General features: G+C 41.5%; 1 protein-coding gene across 1 annotated transcript in view; it reads left to right on the top strand.

The window, feature by feature from the left end:
• The first annotated feature begins 249 nt into the window (after positions 1 to 249).
• The window catches only part of LRIG1 (leucine rich repeats and immunoglobulin like domains 1), a 168373-nt gene continuing 152197 nt past the window's right edge, over positions 250 to 16425 (top strand). Inside the window, exon 1 of the mRNA XM_007948092.1 lies at positions 250 to 467. Within this exon, the coding sequence (XP_007946283.1) occupies positions 250 to 467 (218 nt within the window). The remainder of the gene's footprint in view (positions 468 to 16425) is intronic.

Below are 16425 nucleotides of genomic sequence, written 5' to 3'. Positions count from 1 at the left end.
CCAGCGCAGGCGGGCCGGCCCGGATGGGCTCGGGGTTCGCGGCCCCCGCAGGGCGCTACCGAGCGACCTGGGCACCGGGGGCCCGCTGAGCGTCGGAGCCACCGCCGCCGCTGAGAGAACTTGTGCCAGCGGCCATGCTCCGTCGCGGAGCTTAGTGCCGAGCGGAGCCCCCCGCGGGCCCGCCCGCGCCTGCGACCGCTCGGGACTTCGCAGCCCCGCGCCCGGAGTTCGCGGCGCGCTCCCGACAAGATGGCGCGGCCGGACCGGGGAGCGCTCGGGCCCCCGCGCTGCTCAGTTTTCCTTCTTCTCCTGTCACTGCTGCTGCTTCGACTGGAGCCGGCGACAGCCGCGGATGGCCCACGGGCGCCTTGTGCCGCCGCCTGCACTTGCGCTGGGGACTCGGTGGACTGCGGCGGGCGCGGGCTGACGACGCTGCCCAGAGACCTGCCTGCCTGGACTCGGAGCCTGTGAGTGCCGCCTTTTCTGCCCTCCCTGCAACTCTGAGCGCTATGTTATGGGGACAGCGGCGGGACTTCTTACCCGGGAAGGGGGTGCGGCTTGGGTGCTGTGTGTGAGGATGTGTGGTTGGGAAACGGTTTGCGTGGCGTCCCAGAGGGTGAGATGCGTGGGGGTCTGGAGGTGAGTGTGAGTCTTGAGGGTTGGGAGATGAGCAAAGGGTCTGGAAGTTAGCGAGCGTGGATCTTGGGGGCGGGGAGGAGGTTAACGAGCGTGGGGGATGATCTGGAAAATGGGAGTTTGGAGGTGAGAGAACGTGAGTGCAGAAGTGACTGTCACTGTGTGTGTGTGTCACTGTGTGTGTGTGTACACACATACACACACACTATGGAAGGGAGAGGAGGGTGAGGAAGTTTATGCCGAGAGAGTGTTAGGGTTTGTGGCTATGTTTCTTTTTTCCCTCGCCTGTAACCCAGCTCTTTGGCGTCTGAGAGCCTTGGTCTGCCAACGAGTAATGAATGAAGGTAATTTCAGGCTGCAGTCTTCTATTTATATTATTATGTAAGTGTGTGTAGTCGTTTTCTGATGCGTGCTGACCCTGATGGCGTGACTTGGCTCTAGCCAAGGCAGAAAACAGCTTCCCTTAGAGCGATCAAAGTTAGGGGGTTTTGAGAGTTCCGGGAAATCTGTGACTGATGGGAGTTTGTCCTTTTCCGCCTGGTGGGCATTTTAGGGAACTGTCTTCCAGACCCCTCCTGTGTGTTCCCTAAAGCCCCATTGGACTTGATACTACAGTGGGGTGGGACCCATCCTCTTCAGTTTCTCCTCTCTAAATGGTGCAAATTAGTTTGGAGTAGTGCTGCTTCCAGAGAGAATGCTGGGGATTGGTTGATTTAAGCAGAATTTGTTTCACCTGTAGGGGTTCTTGTCTGTCCTGTCACGGTTTTGGCTTTTAATGCATAGTGACCATTACTGAAGTTGAAGTCTTCTATCAGGACTTAGTGGAACACTTCTTACAGGAGATTTAGCAAGAAAAAAAATGCATTAGACTTCTGTAAACATAATATAAAATATAATAGTATTCTTTTACTTCCAGAAATCTGGTCCACGAGCCAAATCCTGCCCAGTTATCAGTGATTAACATCTCTGTAGAACTATTAGTACCTTCCAGAAAAGCCCTGGCTTTTCAGTTGAATAATTGCACATCTTTCCTAGAACATGGAAGATGAGGCACAGCAGTAACCTCAGGCATGACATTCACTGTTTAAATAAGAAACAGAGCTGGTGACTTAAGTTTTAAAACTAACACCAGTGGCTTGATCTAAGAAAATGTATCTTGGTATCTGGCTGCCATGAGAAGAAGAGTTTTTCCTTTCTACCATGAATGTCCTGTACTGCTGAAAATAGAACACAGAACTTTAAGTTGAACGACACTAAAATACCAAAACCCAGCCTTATGCTGTCGAGTCGATTCCAACTCATGGCAACAAGGAGCAAGTACTAACGGCTTCTGAAGCTGTACAGGATCCTTTAGTTACAGTGAGGTTTTCTCGTTAATATTCTGCTGCTTCTATGGAATTCACTGACTTACTTGAAAACCAGTGGTTTGTACACAGGTTCTAACACAGACAGTGGCTGTGTTAAATACTGGAGAAGGAGCCCAGCATTGATATCAGGTAGTCTGAGATACTGTGGTTTTTCCTTTACAAGATTTTAAAAATAAAACTAAAATCACGTAGGCAGAATCAGTAACTTCTTAAGTGTTCACCTGTTGGGAGAGTGTCTCCTGATGCCATGTGTCAGTGCCGTTTTGGGGAAAGCAGTTAGTCCAGAAGCCGTGACTTCCCAGAGAGAACAAGGTGTCCTTTTATTTGTACTTATGTATGGTCACCAGATCCACTTTGCTGTGCCCTTTAATTTTTGGAGCAAAACATGCTAGTCTTTCAGTTGCCTAGGAGTGTTGTTTCACGTGGCGTAAATACCTTTACGATTAGAGTCTTTTCTCTTACTCACACATTTAAGGCTGAATACCAAACTCCTTATTTTGAGCTTCAGTAGACTTGATCAGACTGATTATGGTGTTAACTGATTAGCTTCTAAGATGTAACTTCTGGCTTGTATGTGGCAACAATAGTGTTCAGTACAAAATGGTTACCCTTTGAAAATGTTGGTGAAGTTGTTTCTGATTAGAGAAAAATCAAGGAAATGTTTGTTTATTCTTCAATTTCAGATTTCTTAGTTTAAACTATTAATTTTATTCTGTATTTTACATAAGGATATTTATACAGCTTATATTACTGCTTGTGGTTCCCCGAGACTTGAAGGGAGAAAGTCTCTGTCTAATACAATGAAATATCTTGCAATTTGACCAAGTTTACACCCTACAAGTCCATTGTGTCTAGAAAATGCTTTGAGCTAGTTTATAACCCCATGAACTAGATTTACGGCAACTAGTTCAAACAATTTCAAGCTGTGGATTTGAGATAGCAGGGGACCTGTGGCTTTATGGGACTTTTTTTTTTCCCTCTTACTTTTGTAAACAGTGCATTTAATGTTAGAGTTGCTTCTAAACCTAACATAAGGAAAGTAACACTTTATAATATGGATGTAGATAGAGTATGTGTAGGAGAGATGGAATGGAGCTGATGGATGGGAAAGTCATGTTAATCCTTGTGGCTGGAAGATAATTTATACAGCACAGTAACTTGTAGGAGTTGAGCCATGACTGAGACTCCCATCCCATTACGTAGGTGAGATTGGCATGGTCCATCCAGCATTCATAAATAGCACCAAGCACTGCCAAGCCTTATTCCAGCTTCCCAGAACTTTAGAAGAAGTTGAACTTCTTAGGACCCAGATGTTTGCTTTCTTTGAAATTAGTTTTGAGAGCATGGTTTTAGAGCTGTTTAAGAATTGTTAAATACAATTTACTTTATACCCTTGTCTGTTGTTAAATTTGTTACTAGTTCTGGGAGCTAAATGAGGGCCTAGTAGGATTTTGGGGAAGGCAGCCCTATAGGAAGACTAAACCCCAGTTCTTGCCTTCAGTTTAAAGGGGATGGCATTGACATGGCATTCAAAAAGCAAGGATGTTCACAAAAGGACAAGTGTGGTTATCCTGGGTTCTGAGACACATTAAGATGAATTTATTGATTTGAGTTCTTTATATTATGTATCTTTATGTGTTTGCAGTACCAAATTGACATCTTAAATCTAACCTTGGCTTCTGATTGCATTAGAAAATAAACACAAACTGTGGTTGCCATTGTAGATGTGAAGCAAAGAGGGCCTTTGTCTTTCAAATTTTACAGCTGTGCGGGAAGGCCCAGGTGTGCAGGGTGTTGTAAATTAGGGGTTTGGAAAATACTTCCCATCCTGTTAATGCAAATTAGATTTAAAGTGCAGATGACCAAATTGTTCCAAAAGCTAAGCTGAGATCTTGTTTGGTAAGAAATAGATTGTTGTGGGTTGTCCTGAGATCTTCCTTCTGCCCATTTTCCACTTTGTGTCGGTGTCGTTAAAGAAGAGCTAAACAGACCTTGCACATCTTCCAATTTGTGGGGATGGGCAGAAGGTCGTTTGGAATAGGGAGTGTTTTAAACCTGCGGGTAACAGCACAGGAAAAACCTGAGAGGTGGAAGTGCTTTCAAATCTTTAGCAACACGTGTCGGAAGTCTAGCTTTGTTTCTCTCTTGATGATGGATAATTTGTCTGTTGCTGGTGCTGTGTCACCTTTTTTGAGTAACGTCTCTGGCAAATAAAATTGGTTGCCTTGAAAGGAAGGTACATTGTTTAAGTGTGGCTCATATGAAATCATGGCCATAAATGCTAATTTTTGACTACTGCTAAATTATGAAGTGCCCAGAGGCCCACAGGGCCCAATGTAAATTAACTTTGTATTGGCACACAGTGCCCCTCTTGCTTTTAGGATATGTCAGTTGTTGCTGCCCCCTTTTTTGCAGGGGACCATTTTTTAATAATAAAAAAAAAAGTGTTCATTTTTTTCTATAATTACATTTGGTTACTAGGTTTCACATCTCCAGACACTTGAGTGCATTATTGGCATGAATTCTTAGGAATATCTTCAAAAAGATGAAGAAAATTCAATGTTGGCTCAGATCTCAGCTCCGGGCAATCACAGGGCTTAGTTCCTAGTGAATGTGCCAGCTCTCCAGTGTCTCTTCTGTGTGCTGAAGCTTTCGCTCCCTCCAGTGCTAATTACTTTGCCTGGGTTCCCTGTGCAGTCCTCACTGACCACATTGGGATGGCCTCTGGCTGACCTTTCTCTCCCTAAGACATCGTGCTCACAATGGAAGGGCCTCTCTCCCTTTCTGTAGAGGTGTCTCCTCTGTGCGAAGCCTTTTCAGCATCCGCTCTGTTAGGGTGAAAAGGAATGTGAGAGAAAGCAGTAGGGTTTTGTGTGAGTTACAATACACCTGGCCCAGTTTTGTGCACCTGCTAGAGCCCTGAAGGTCTGCTAGATGGAGAAGGCTGGAAGGAAGTTGTTTAAAATAGCTCATGGTTATTACATAAGTCCACAGAGGCCATGCTAGCTAGCAAAGGGATTCATTGAACTGAAAGTTACTATAAGCAGTGAAGGATGCTGTTTATCCCAGGTTCTTTCTTCTTTTCCTGTGTTTAAAACTTAAAGGGATTCCTCTCACTTACCCCCGTAGGTTGAAGGACTTTAAGTTTCATGAGCAAGCCTAACTTTCAACTCCTTTTGAGGGAGCTTGATGACATTTATTCACTGGGGAACTTCCCTCTCCTGGGTTACTGCAATTTGAAACGCTGGGGGTCTTTTAAAAGAGAAGAGGACTCTGGGCTATGTTAATATTCAGAGCTGTTTACAATAGATGCAGTTTCAAAGGCTGAAGGCATTGTCTTGAGACTGGAGGGGTGGGGTGGAGGCAGAATTCCCAGGCAGAGGAAGACGAAATACTTAAAAATCTATGTTCTCTGGCCTATGGGAAGTTGAGGGACTGTTAGTATTATTTTGTTATGACTTAATAAGCATGAGACTGTGGAGTGCACATCCCATAGTATTTCAGTTCCTGTGTGTACTTGTAATGGGTCCTTCTCATGCTCTGTTTCAATTTAAAGTGTGACAATCAGTAAAAAACTTACCTGCAAAGAAATAGGACTTTAAAGACCAGAGGTTAAAATTTTCAGTTTTCCCTATGCAACCTACATTTGTTCTTTGCCCAAAGATATTTATGCAATGGCAAGGTTTAGAATAGCAGCCCAGAATGACCAGTTAGCCAATTACATGATGTTGTTGTTGTTATGTGCCATCAAGTCGGCCCCGACTCATAGCGACCCCTCCTTGGGTTTCCGAGGCAGTATCACTACGGAAGTAGGATTGCCCAACCTTCCTTCCGAGGAGTGGCTGGTGGGTTTGAACCGCCAGCCGTCTGGTTAGCAGGCAAGTGTCTTAGCCACTATGCTACCAGAGCTCCCAATTACATGATAGGGACTGAGAAATTTTCTGCTGAAGAACTTGATATATGACCGTTGTTGTCATTAAGCAAAGTGAATGAATGAATAAAGATTGCAGGGGAATAAAATAGAAAATTGCAGTTTCTAGATGAAATAGGAAATTGCCAGTTTGTGTCCAGATGTCATTTGTGTGTGTGTGTGTGGGGGGGGTATTGGCGGTAGTATGCTTGTGAAGTTTTCTTGTCCAAAGGCTTTCTGTTTTTATTGTAATTGTATTTTATATAGTTAATACTTTATATAGTATATCTTTTTTTTTTTTTTTGGTCCAAATCTTCTCAAACTAAACAGTAAACCCAATCTGTTTTTAAAAGCCCTTCCATTTTTTAAGATGGTTTCTCCTTTTCACTCCTTTTTTCACATCCTTTATCTCTTGTCTTTAAACCTTATTTTCTCTGTAACTTCTAAATGGGGATTTGCTCCCCAACTGTGTCTATGTTGCTATGTGTTATTGCTTGGGGAGAAAAGATGAGGGTGAAGCTTTCTTCACTTTTGCTCTGTTAGATATGCTGGGGAGTCCCTGGGTGGTACAAATGGTTAAGCACTAGACTACTAGCTGAAAAGTTTGGTAGTTTGAGCCCGCTAGAGGCACTTTGGAAAACAGGCTGGTGATCTACTTCCAGAAGGTCACAGACTTGAATACCCTGTGGAGCAGTTCTACGCCACACACATAGGGTCACCATGAGTTGGCATCAACTCAGTGGCAAATAACAACAACGTGATATGTTGGTGGTCTCATCCCTGGGTAATCACGCCCTGCCCATACTCTTCACTATGGGATGGTGATGAAGTGATTGAAAGTTACTCCTAGGGTCTATTCCTCGCACTGCCACTCTACAGTTGTGTGTGATTTTGTGTGAGCCTCTCTTCCTCATTTCTGAATAAGGAAACATCACACAGGTATTCCTCATTTTTGAAAGTTCACTTTCCATCACCTCACTTTTATGAAAGACCCACATTAGTATAACAGAAATCTGAAGAGGATTTTCGCTCTTACAAACAACAACAACAACAACAAAAAAAGGTGGAAAAACTAAACTAGCATTGTAGCGAGCTGTTGAACAGGCAGCAGGAACCCAAGCAGCCATCTCTGAGCAGCGAGAATGGCATCGCCAAGCTCCTTTCCAGCGAACTACACTCACCATCTCAGCATCCAGCTGCCATAGCTTTGAACTGTAACACTATATGTTAGTGTTATCTTAGGTGTTATTTGTTACGATTTGGTAGATTATTTTCTGGGTTTGGGAAAGCTCAAAAATGTTTCCCATAAAGATTAATGGTAATTGCTGCTGCTTTTTCGGCTTATGGAAGGTTTCATAGGAACTCGAAGATAGTGAGGGAAAGTTATATTTTCTTCCAGCTGCTTTGAAGACAAAGTTAGATGACACAAAATTTGAAGATTCAAACCTCAGTGGCTCAAATTTTGCACCATCTCTCATGGTCAGTCTTCAAAGGCGGGTTTCCTGGCGATAAAGGCTTTCCTGGGAAAAGTGTACTTTACTGATACGAAGGATTCTTTTGGGTTGACAAGGTGGCTTGGCTTACAATCCAGGCAGCCTTTTCTGACAAGTTTTTTTGTGATCTATATAAAGTGAAACAAGTAGAACTTCATGTGCCTTTCAGAATCTCATACTATCAGGTGGGAAGCTATGAACAGTTGCAGCAAATTATATAAATTATGCAATTAGCAAAAATTATTGAGTGGTTTATAAATGCATTCCAGTTGTACAAATATATCTGCCTATTTAGCATTGTCCTTTTGGGAAGAGGTATCTGGAAAGGAGGCAGGGAAGTGAGAGGCTCTTAAACTAATAATTTTATCCTATAATTTCCCAGGGTTTTATTGAAATTGAGCCCTACTGAGATGCAATAGCTCCTCTCAGTCAACAGCTTGGAGAAATGCAGGTGCGCTTTTCCAAACAGGGGTTAGGTTACAGACTTTAGGCCCAGCTGAATCCTAAACTATACCCACTTCCCTTTGCAAATACGTGAGGGAGGAGGAGGAGGTGACTATTGTATGTATGCAGAAAACCCTCAAATTTTTAGTTTGTTTGTGTTTGTTTATAATCATAATGACTTTGTAGGGGATGTGGGCAGTGAGCACTGGGACTTTGAGGAATCTGGTAAGTGTGTGACCTGAAAAGCCATTTACTGCTTGTTGTTGCCTTTGCACCTGTAGCTGAGTCCCTTCCCCAGTGAATGGCCTTGATTCACAGCCTTGCCCACATGAACTGGCTATGATTGTTTAAGTCTTTATTACTATTTAATCTAGCGTAACCAGTAAAGCCCATTGTGTGAACAACCAATCCGTTCATCCTTGCAATTCCTAATACATCTTGGTTTCCTTATGAACCAGGATGCAGGTTCCAATCACTGCTTACTTGGTTTGTTTTGGCAAAAGGTAGCCTTCAGAGGATTTAAAGAAAGCATGATCTGTCTCTTTTTAAATATTTTGCATTGATTATTAAGGTAAACTTTTGTGGTATACAAGTCTCTAATCTTGTGCAATCTGCAGGTACTTTTTTTCTCAAGTTCTCAATATTAAAAGAACATGAATGAAATGTGATCTGTCTCATAAGCAGAATTAGCTGGACGTTGAGAAGGTGGAAAGGTGAGGTTTTTTTTTTTTTTTAAAGTTGTTAAACAAAAAACCTCACAACTTTATTTTCTGAGACACTTTTAAAACCACTGCCATTGAGTCGGATCTGACTCATAATGACTCCTCCTTGGTTTTCTGAGGCAGTGTCATTACAGAAGTAGATTTTCCAACCTTCCTTCGGAAGAGTGGCTGGTGGGTTTGAACCACCAGCCTTCCGGTTAGCAAACACCTTTATGTGGCATTTAGCTGCTGCCTATCTCTTGCTTTTTCCACTGATTTGTAATTTGCCACTCAAATAATTTACTGCTTATCTTGCTTAGAGCATACGTTGCTCTGATGAATTCTTTTTGACAGGTTTACTTACTTTATGATAGCCTGTTAGGTACAATAAAGAGAATTAAGCGCTTTTGAACTGGGGAATAAAGAATCTAGTTTTAGTACACATCTTTTAGTTTCAGCACTCAAATGTTGGAGCATTTGCAAATCAGTCATTAACATTTGGGCTGGATAATAAGAAATTGACAAGCTGGTGGGTGAGTAAGTAGTGACAACAACCAACTGATTGAAAAGAAGTAAGATGTTACAGGTATCACTTTTTTCTTGTGAGCTGAAGATCCAAAAGGAGAGAGAGAGCAAACATCTACACAAATGAACAGAAAAATATAATTCAGTGAACTCACCCAATTACCCATTGAAGTCATCAGATCGTGGACAGAACTTGTTTTGATTTCTGACCAAAACACTGCTCCCCTTCCATCCTTTTTTTGAAAGCAAATCTAAGGCATATCATTTAATCTGTAAATGTATAGGGTGGTTTTAAGAATTTGAACAACTTTTGAAAAAATTGACATTTATTGTAAGTGTGCTCAGCAAAAGGAATTGTAGGTAAGATATATACTTAACAGAGCCCTGGTAGCACAGTGTTTAAGCACTTGGCTGCTAACACCAAATGTCAGAGGTTTGAGAAAGATGTGGCAGTCTGTTTTTGTAAGGATTTACAACCTTGGAAACCCTATGGGGCAGTGCTACTATGTCCTGTAGGGTCCCTATGAGTTGGAATCTACTCAACGACAATTTGTTTTTTGGTTATACATTTACAAAATGTTTATTAAGCGCCTACTGTATACAGTCTGTATGTTCTCAGAAACAGCTTTTTTTGGGGGTGGGTGGACAAGAGGGCATTGGAAGGGTATTTAGATGTTTGTCCTAGAGAACTGACCCTTTGCTAAAATGGTGCATTTTTGATTAACTTCACTCTCTCCTCTCTTTCTTTGGAGGTTTCTACTGATTGTTGATTAAAATCCATTAGTGAACAACTATAAGTATGGACAGTTTAAAAGTAGTATTTCATTTTCAGATAATGTCTGTTAATAGAGGGATAATTAGCCATGGGTCCTAGTTAAGTCATGAGTCTGAATTGCATTAACGATTGTTTACCTTGCCAAGTCTGACCCTCCAGCTGTGGCTCCTTCGGCAGGTTTAAATAGAATTGGAGACACCCTGTAAGAAAATCCTCAGAAAGCAAGGATCTAGATTCTTGGAACCCACTGTGCTCAATTTAAACTTCACACAAATTTGAAAATGCTTTTCTTCAAGTAGCTGCTGAATGGTTTTGTTTTGTTTTTTAAAACCCCATTGTTTACTTTCTCCACAGCCTGTTACTTTGTTGGTTAGGAGGCCCCTTTAGAATAGAATGCATGCTGGCTGCAGCTAAATTAGGAATTGCCTAGTCCTAGAAGACTATTCACTTTATTATAGTTTATGGAATGATTTCCATATTCTATTTCTGGAAATCTAATTCTGTGTAGATTATGGAGTGCTCAGTGATTTTAAAAGCTGCCCAATTTGTCAGATTAGAGTCATGGATATATTAAACTTAATTACATTTATAATATGATATGGATTAGATACTATTTTACAGTGATGTCTGTTTAGGAAAGTAGAAGTACACTTCCATGGGTTTAAGAAAAATCTATGGGGGGAAAACTTTCAATTGAGAAAGTTTGACTCTGAATTTAGTTTCAGTTTTGCAAATTGGGAGAACTTTGTTCTTTTACCTAATTTCAGCATCATGCATCATACCTATATTTTAGTCTTCATTTTTAACTTTTAATTAAATTTTTTTTGTTTGTGATTTCCAACCATCCACCTGGGTTGGTCTCAGTTTCTGGCACACAAGCCCCCAGTGCTTGCAAAACTTGTAAACAGACAGAAGGGCTGGTTGCTTCCAGGAAATTAGTTGTTGATGCAACGAAGTGATGGATGTGGACGCCGTGGCTCCAGTGGGATGGGATTTCCTCTGTCTTTGGAGAATGAGGAGATCCAGAAAGCAAACCAAAATGTTTTATAGCTGTTACGGTCTGCCTCATCCCAGATTCCTCTGAATGTTTTCTCAGATTTGGTATATGGGTAGGACTCTTGGCTGAGGGAGGTTTGGCCTCATTGAGGGCTGTGTTTTCCCCCAAGAGAAAAGTCTGGAACTCTTCTGTGGATATATTTTGATTCTTTCACAAGTTCATTTGAAGGAATACTTAAAAATGATTAAATTGCATTCATTTCTGGACCACCCTAAAATAAAGACTGGCCAACCTCAGATACTTTTTTTTTTGAGGGTCTGGGGAACTTTATTATATGTGAAATCTTGGAGTCCAGTTTATCTTTCTGGGTAGAAAAGATCTTACACTTTTCATAAAGTTTTTTTAAAGGAGTTTTCTTGACCAAAGAATGATAAAAACAACAACAACAAAAAACTACCTAGTTGAGGGAAAAAAAAAATTTTATTTTTTAAAGCTGTGAAGGCGGGAGTGTGGTAGAAGGGGGAAATAGCCCATGGCTGGGTATTAGGAAACTTTGGGTTTTGGTCCCAGCACTCCCACTGATTGGCATTGTGAGCCTGGGCTAGTCACTGGATTTCCTATCTGTAAAGGGATGTATGACGCTAAACTCCTTATTTTCAGGTTTATGATTCTCCATAATCGAAGCAAAGAAGGAGGAAACTCTTTGGATGGTGATAATTGCCAAGTTGACCTGTATCTAGGATACCTTGTTGTTATTAGCTGCCATCAAACCAGCCCCAGACTCAGGACGAACCCAGGCGTATTGGGTTTGGACTGGTGTGCTCCGTAGGGCTTTCATTGACTGCTCTACTGAAATCCATCATAGCAACACACAAGTTTTACTTACTTAAAAGTTATCTTTGTGTGTTTGATGCTTTTTAGTGAAATTCTCAGAGTGACACCCTCCACATTAAAGGGATAGGGTGTGCATCAGGGAGTGCCAAAGAGGGAGCTGATTGTGGGTCTGTAGGTGTTATTTGAGGGGGAGAGAATACTTCCATTTCATTACTCTGTGTGATTATTGACATTTATCTCTCTCCCCCAAACTGTGGAAGCTGGTGCAGACGTACTTGAGATCTTTTAAGAACTTAGGTTAGAAAGGTAAATTAAAGGCATATTTTTTCCAGTGATTAGTCATCTCTACTTTTCTTTGTGCCACTGCTAGCAGCCTCTTTCTCAAGCAGACCTTTAGTGAATTGTTGGAATGTATGAAGTTGTAGGTTCAGTTGTGGGTGATCAGCGGCCTTAAATGACCAGATTGACCATCTAGAACAGATTTACAGGAATAGCCACAGGAAGGGAAGCTGTACTTGTCATTGACTATGTACGTTCAGAGCATCTTTCAACCCTTTTACCAGTAATACCTTTCATCTGTACCTTTCAAGGTGGGAGCCCAGAGAAGCTGGACATGTACAGCTCAGTGGCTCACTTCTCCAGTTTTATAGTCTCTCACTCGTTTTGGTTAAACCTATGTTAAATCTACCCGTCTACTAGGAGTCCCTGGGTGCTGTAAATAGTTAAGCTCTCAACTACTAACCAGAAGATAGGCAGTTCAAACCCACTCAGAGGTGGTTCAGAAGAGAGGCCTGGTGATCTGTTTTTGAAAGGTCATAGCCATCGAGAGAGAACCCAGTGGAATAGTTCTTCTCTGCACGCAAGGTGTTGACATGATTTGAAATTGATTTGACAGCAAGTGCATTGGTTAGATTTTACCCATCTACCTTGATTTTCTTTGGTTTCCTTTTGGTCATCACTGTTCTTGAGCATCTTGATTCCTGTCATAGTGGACTTCTTAAAAGATTTTATTTATCATGTAGCATCTTTCTAAACTTTAATTTTCTGCATCCTGAATATCCAGCTTTCTTCCACCTGGGATTTGTTGGCACCTTCAGTAGAAAATCTCAGGGTTTTTTCTTCCACCCATTCGTTCTTTATCATGTAAATGTTCATTGGATGGAACTTTAGAATTTTCTCTGTTTTTTTTCTCTTTAGAACAAATTCTTGGAATTTGAAGTATTGTTTGGGGATACAGTTAAAATGCAGTGAAGTTGGAGGCATGATTAGTGGTTTGGAACTTCTTGACAGGATGTTTAACAGGACTTAGGGACTACTTTAGGACTAAAGGAAATAGTCCAAAGAAATTGGACTATTTCTTTCTTTCTTTTAAAAAAAAACATTCTCCTTTTAAGACCGAAAGATGACCTTTTCCCGTTGTGCTTTGTGAAATTGGAATAGGCCACATCAATGATCCTTCTAGGAGCCTGTTATGTAATTGTCAAACATTCCCTCTGTCATTCACTTAACTTTGTTCTGGTGTATATATTGTTTATATCTAGCCCTCTCCCAGGGATTCTGGGAGTGTATCTCATTAGTTAACTTTTCACACATCCCTGTCCCTTTTCCTACCCTTAGGCTTGAAGGCAGCAGGGATTGTTCAATATCCCATATAGGAATACCTTGATAACCAGTTAGTTGATTGCCCTGTGATTTTCTTCCTTAGTGCAGTGGTGCTGTTTGTGGCTTCTGAGGTGTGATAACTGCTAATTGACCTGTGTGAGAACTTAACAGAATTGTTTTTGGAATTCACATATCTTTGTGGTGAAGAGTTGGGTTAAACCTGAGGTCTGTTAACCCATTAAGAGCCAACTGATTGATAAAAGCAATAAAGTCACACACTTTGGTCAATAGCTGGAGCTTCCTCTGCTAGGGGCTTCAGTGAGAAGTCTTAGCTTGTGATTGGTTTAATTTTATATGTTAAATAGAACTTCTGGACAGAATACTTGACCTCAACCCAAAATTATGCATTGTCCTTCTATCTTTTCCCCTTCCTCCTTATTTTCAACTTTTGTTTGAGAACCACATCAAAGAATCAAATGTGTTGGTGCCAGACGCCATGCAGTTACTGTTAAAAGAATTTGGAAGTATAATTGAAAACAAACTCTCTTGAGCAAAGCAGATCTAGGCAAGTTCTTACTTTGAGGGAGAAGGGAATTCCAAGTTTTTCCTCTATTTGGAGCTTATGTCTCAGAACACTTGTTCTGCGAGATGAATCATCTGTGAATTCTACATCTGGGAGTTATATATTGGGAAATGGCATTTTTTTTTAAATGTAGAAGAAGCACAAAAGCTTAAAGTTACAGTGCACTTGGAAAATTCTAGTCAGAGTTTAAAAAAAATTAGGATCGAGGGAAGTAAAATTGGCAGGATAATTGGACATGAGAGTGTGATACTATATCCATATATGGAAAAGCCACACTTATTTATTGGGACCCCTCCCCTTCAATTTGACACATATGACATTGAAAAAAAAAAAAATGAACAACAGCCAGTCAAAATCATGTGACTTGAGTGTCAGAATTTATTTAATCATTTGTCTTGAGCGCTTTAAAATAAATTCAGGCCATGTTTACTGATGAAAAGCCCATAGCTGTGCAGTTGCACGGACTACAGAGGACGATAACACTGTATTCTTGTCCTCCCTGTAGTCCTCCTTCCTTTCTCATGTGTGATTAAGGGGGTGAGGGTGGTAGTGGGGATGAAGCAGCCATGTTGTTATATGGCACAATAGTGAAAGTGGAGGTTCTGGAGCCTAGCTGCCTGTGTGACCTTGGGCAAATTTTGTTTAACTTCCCTCTTAACTCAGTTTATTCTTATGTAAACTGAGGATAATTGTAGTGCCCATCTCAGTAAGGTTGCTGTGAGGACAAAAATGAAATAATTTATAATTTTTAGAACAAGGCTTACCACACAGCAGATGCTTGAGAAAGCTTAGCTATTATTAATTATCACTATAATTATAACAATAAAAAGGAGCCCTGGAGGCACAGTGGTTAAACACCCAGCTGCTAACGAAAAGGTCAGCAGTTGGAACCCACCAGCTGCTCCATGGGAGAAAGATGTGGCTATCTGCTTCTGTAAAGATTCACGCCCTTGGAAACCCTGTGGGACCGTTCTGCCCTGTCCTGTGCCATATGACTCCACGGCACACAAAAAAAAGTAGCAGTAATAGTGATTTACCTTCTTGTAGCAGGACACAAGTATGTTTACTAATTCAATCATCATTTTAACCCCCTGAAATACATTACCTCTGTTTTTTGTATGAGGCCCAGAGTGGTTGAATGACTTGCCCAGGACCCCAGAGCTAGTAAGTGCCAGAGGTAGAATTCTGCCTGAGTCTACACAGTTACATTGGGAAAGAATTCTGTAAGAATGGTATTCCCTTTTGACTTCTTTCCTGTGCTTGTCTTGCCTCCCTATCAAGGCTCTGCATTTCTAGACCCAGTGAATGGTCCTTCACCTCTTCAGTGGCTTGTAGCCCCCAGTGCTGGCCATACAGGTGCCTTGAACAAGATCTTGAAAACCATGCTTTCTCCCTTGGCAGGCTTGTGTTTTAGAATCCATTTTGGGTTTGCCTCTTTGGTGAAGAGGGTGGTAGCATGCACATATGTCTCACCATCTGTTGTTTATTGTTTCTGTTAGGTTGTGGTTTGTGTTCATGCTCCATGTTTCTTTGGTTTCTGGAGCAACTGTGGGTATTACATGCTTGGGGATCAAAAAAGTAAACTATTTATAAACAGTAAAGTATTCTTGGGTTTGGAAAGTGTTTTTCTCAAATGTGTGTGTATATTTGGTGGCTTTATTATAATCCCATTGATGTATCATTAGACAATTTGCAGATTGAGGCGCATGGAAAAGATGGCGAGTCATAGGCTGGCCTAGTGTAACCAGCTCACAAACAGCCTTGGTGATAAGGCCCTGGTGTTAACTCTGACCTAAGCAGCATATTTTTAACTCAAGAACATATAAATGGTTTAGCCTGTTGGTGGAGTTTATACTCTGCCTGAAATCCTTAGCATGCCTTGCGTTGTGCAGTACTGTAAGATATATGTGGTCCTAGGAGACTGCTGTGACCACCAGTGACCAACTGCTCCCCCCAAACAAACAGAAACGACTGCAGCAGAGAGATGGAAGGAAGAAAGATAGAATGTATCTGTGATTTTGAATGATACATTTTATGTTAAACTTCTTTACTATTTTTTTTTTGTGTTATGTAGTTTTTAGGGGGGACAAAGAACTTTTCGTCACCCATCTGTGGTAGCTTGTGTGTTGCTGTGATGATGGAAGCTATGCCACCAGTATTTCAAATATTAGCAGGGTCATCCATGGTGGACAGGATTCAATAGAACTTCCAGACTAAGGCAGACTAAGAAGGCAGACCTGGTGATCTTATGAAAATTAGCTGGTGAAAACATCATGGGTCACAATGACATTATCCACTTTGCTTCCTTTGGGCACATGCTCAGGAGAGATCAGTCACTCAAAGAGGACATGATGTTGGGTGGAGTATAGGGCCAATGAGGACAAAGAGAGATCCTTGGAGATGGATTGGCACAGTAGCAGCGGTGATGGACTTGGAACATGCTAGTGATCATGGGGATGACACAGGACTGCCCTGCATTTTTGTTCTGTTGTGTTTAAGGGTTCCATGAATTGGAGTCCACTCAATGGCAGCTCTTTGTCTAGCTAACTAGCTTTAGG

This window comes from Orycteropus afer, unplaced genomic scaffold (assembly GCF_000298275.1).
Source record: "Orycteropus afer afer isolate SDZICR_OR568_19922 unplaced genomic scaffold, OryAfe1.0 scaffold00201, whole genome shotgun sequence".
Taxonomy (NCBI): Eukaryota; Metazoa; Chordata; class Mammalia; order Tubulidentata; family Orycteropodidae; genus Orycteropus; species Orycteropus afer.
This window is presented reverse-complemented; position numbering and strand designations above follow the sequence as displayed.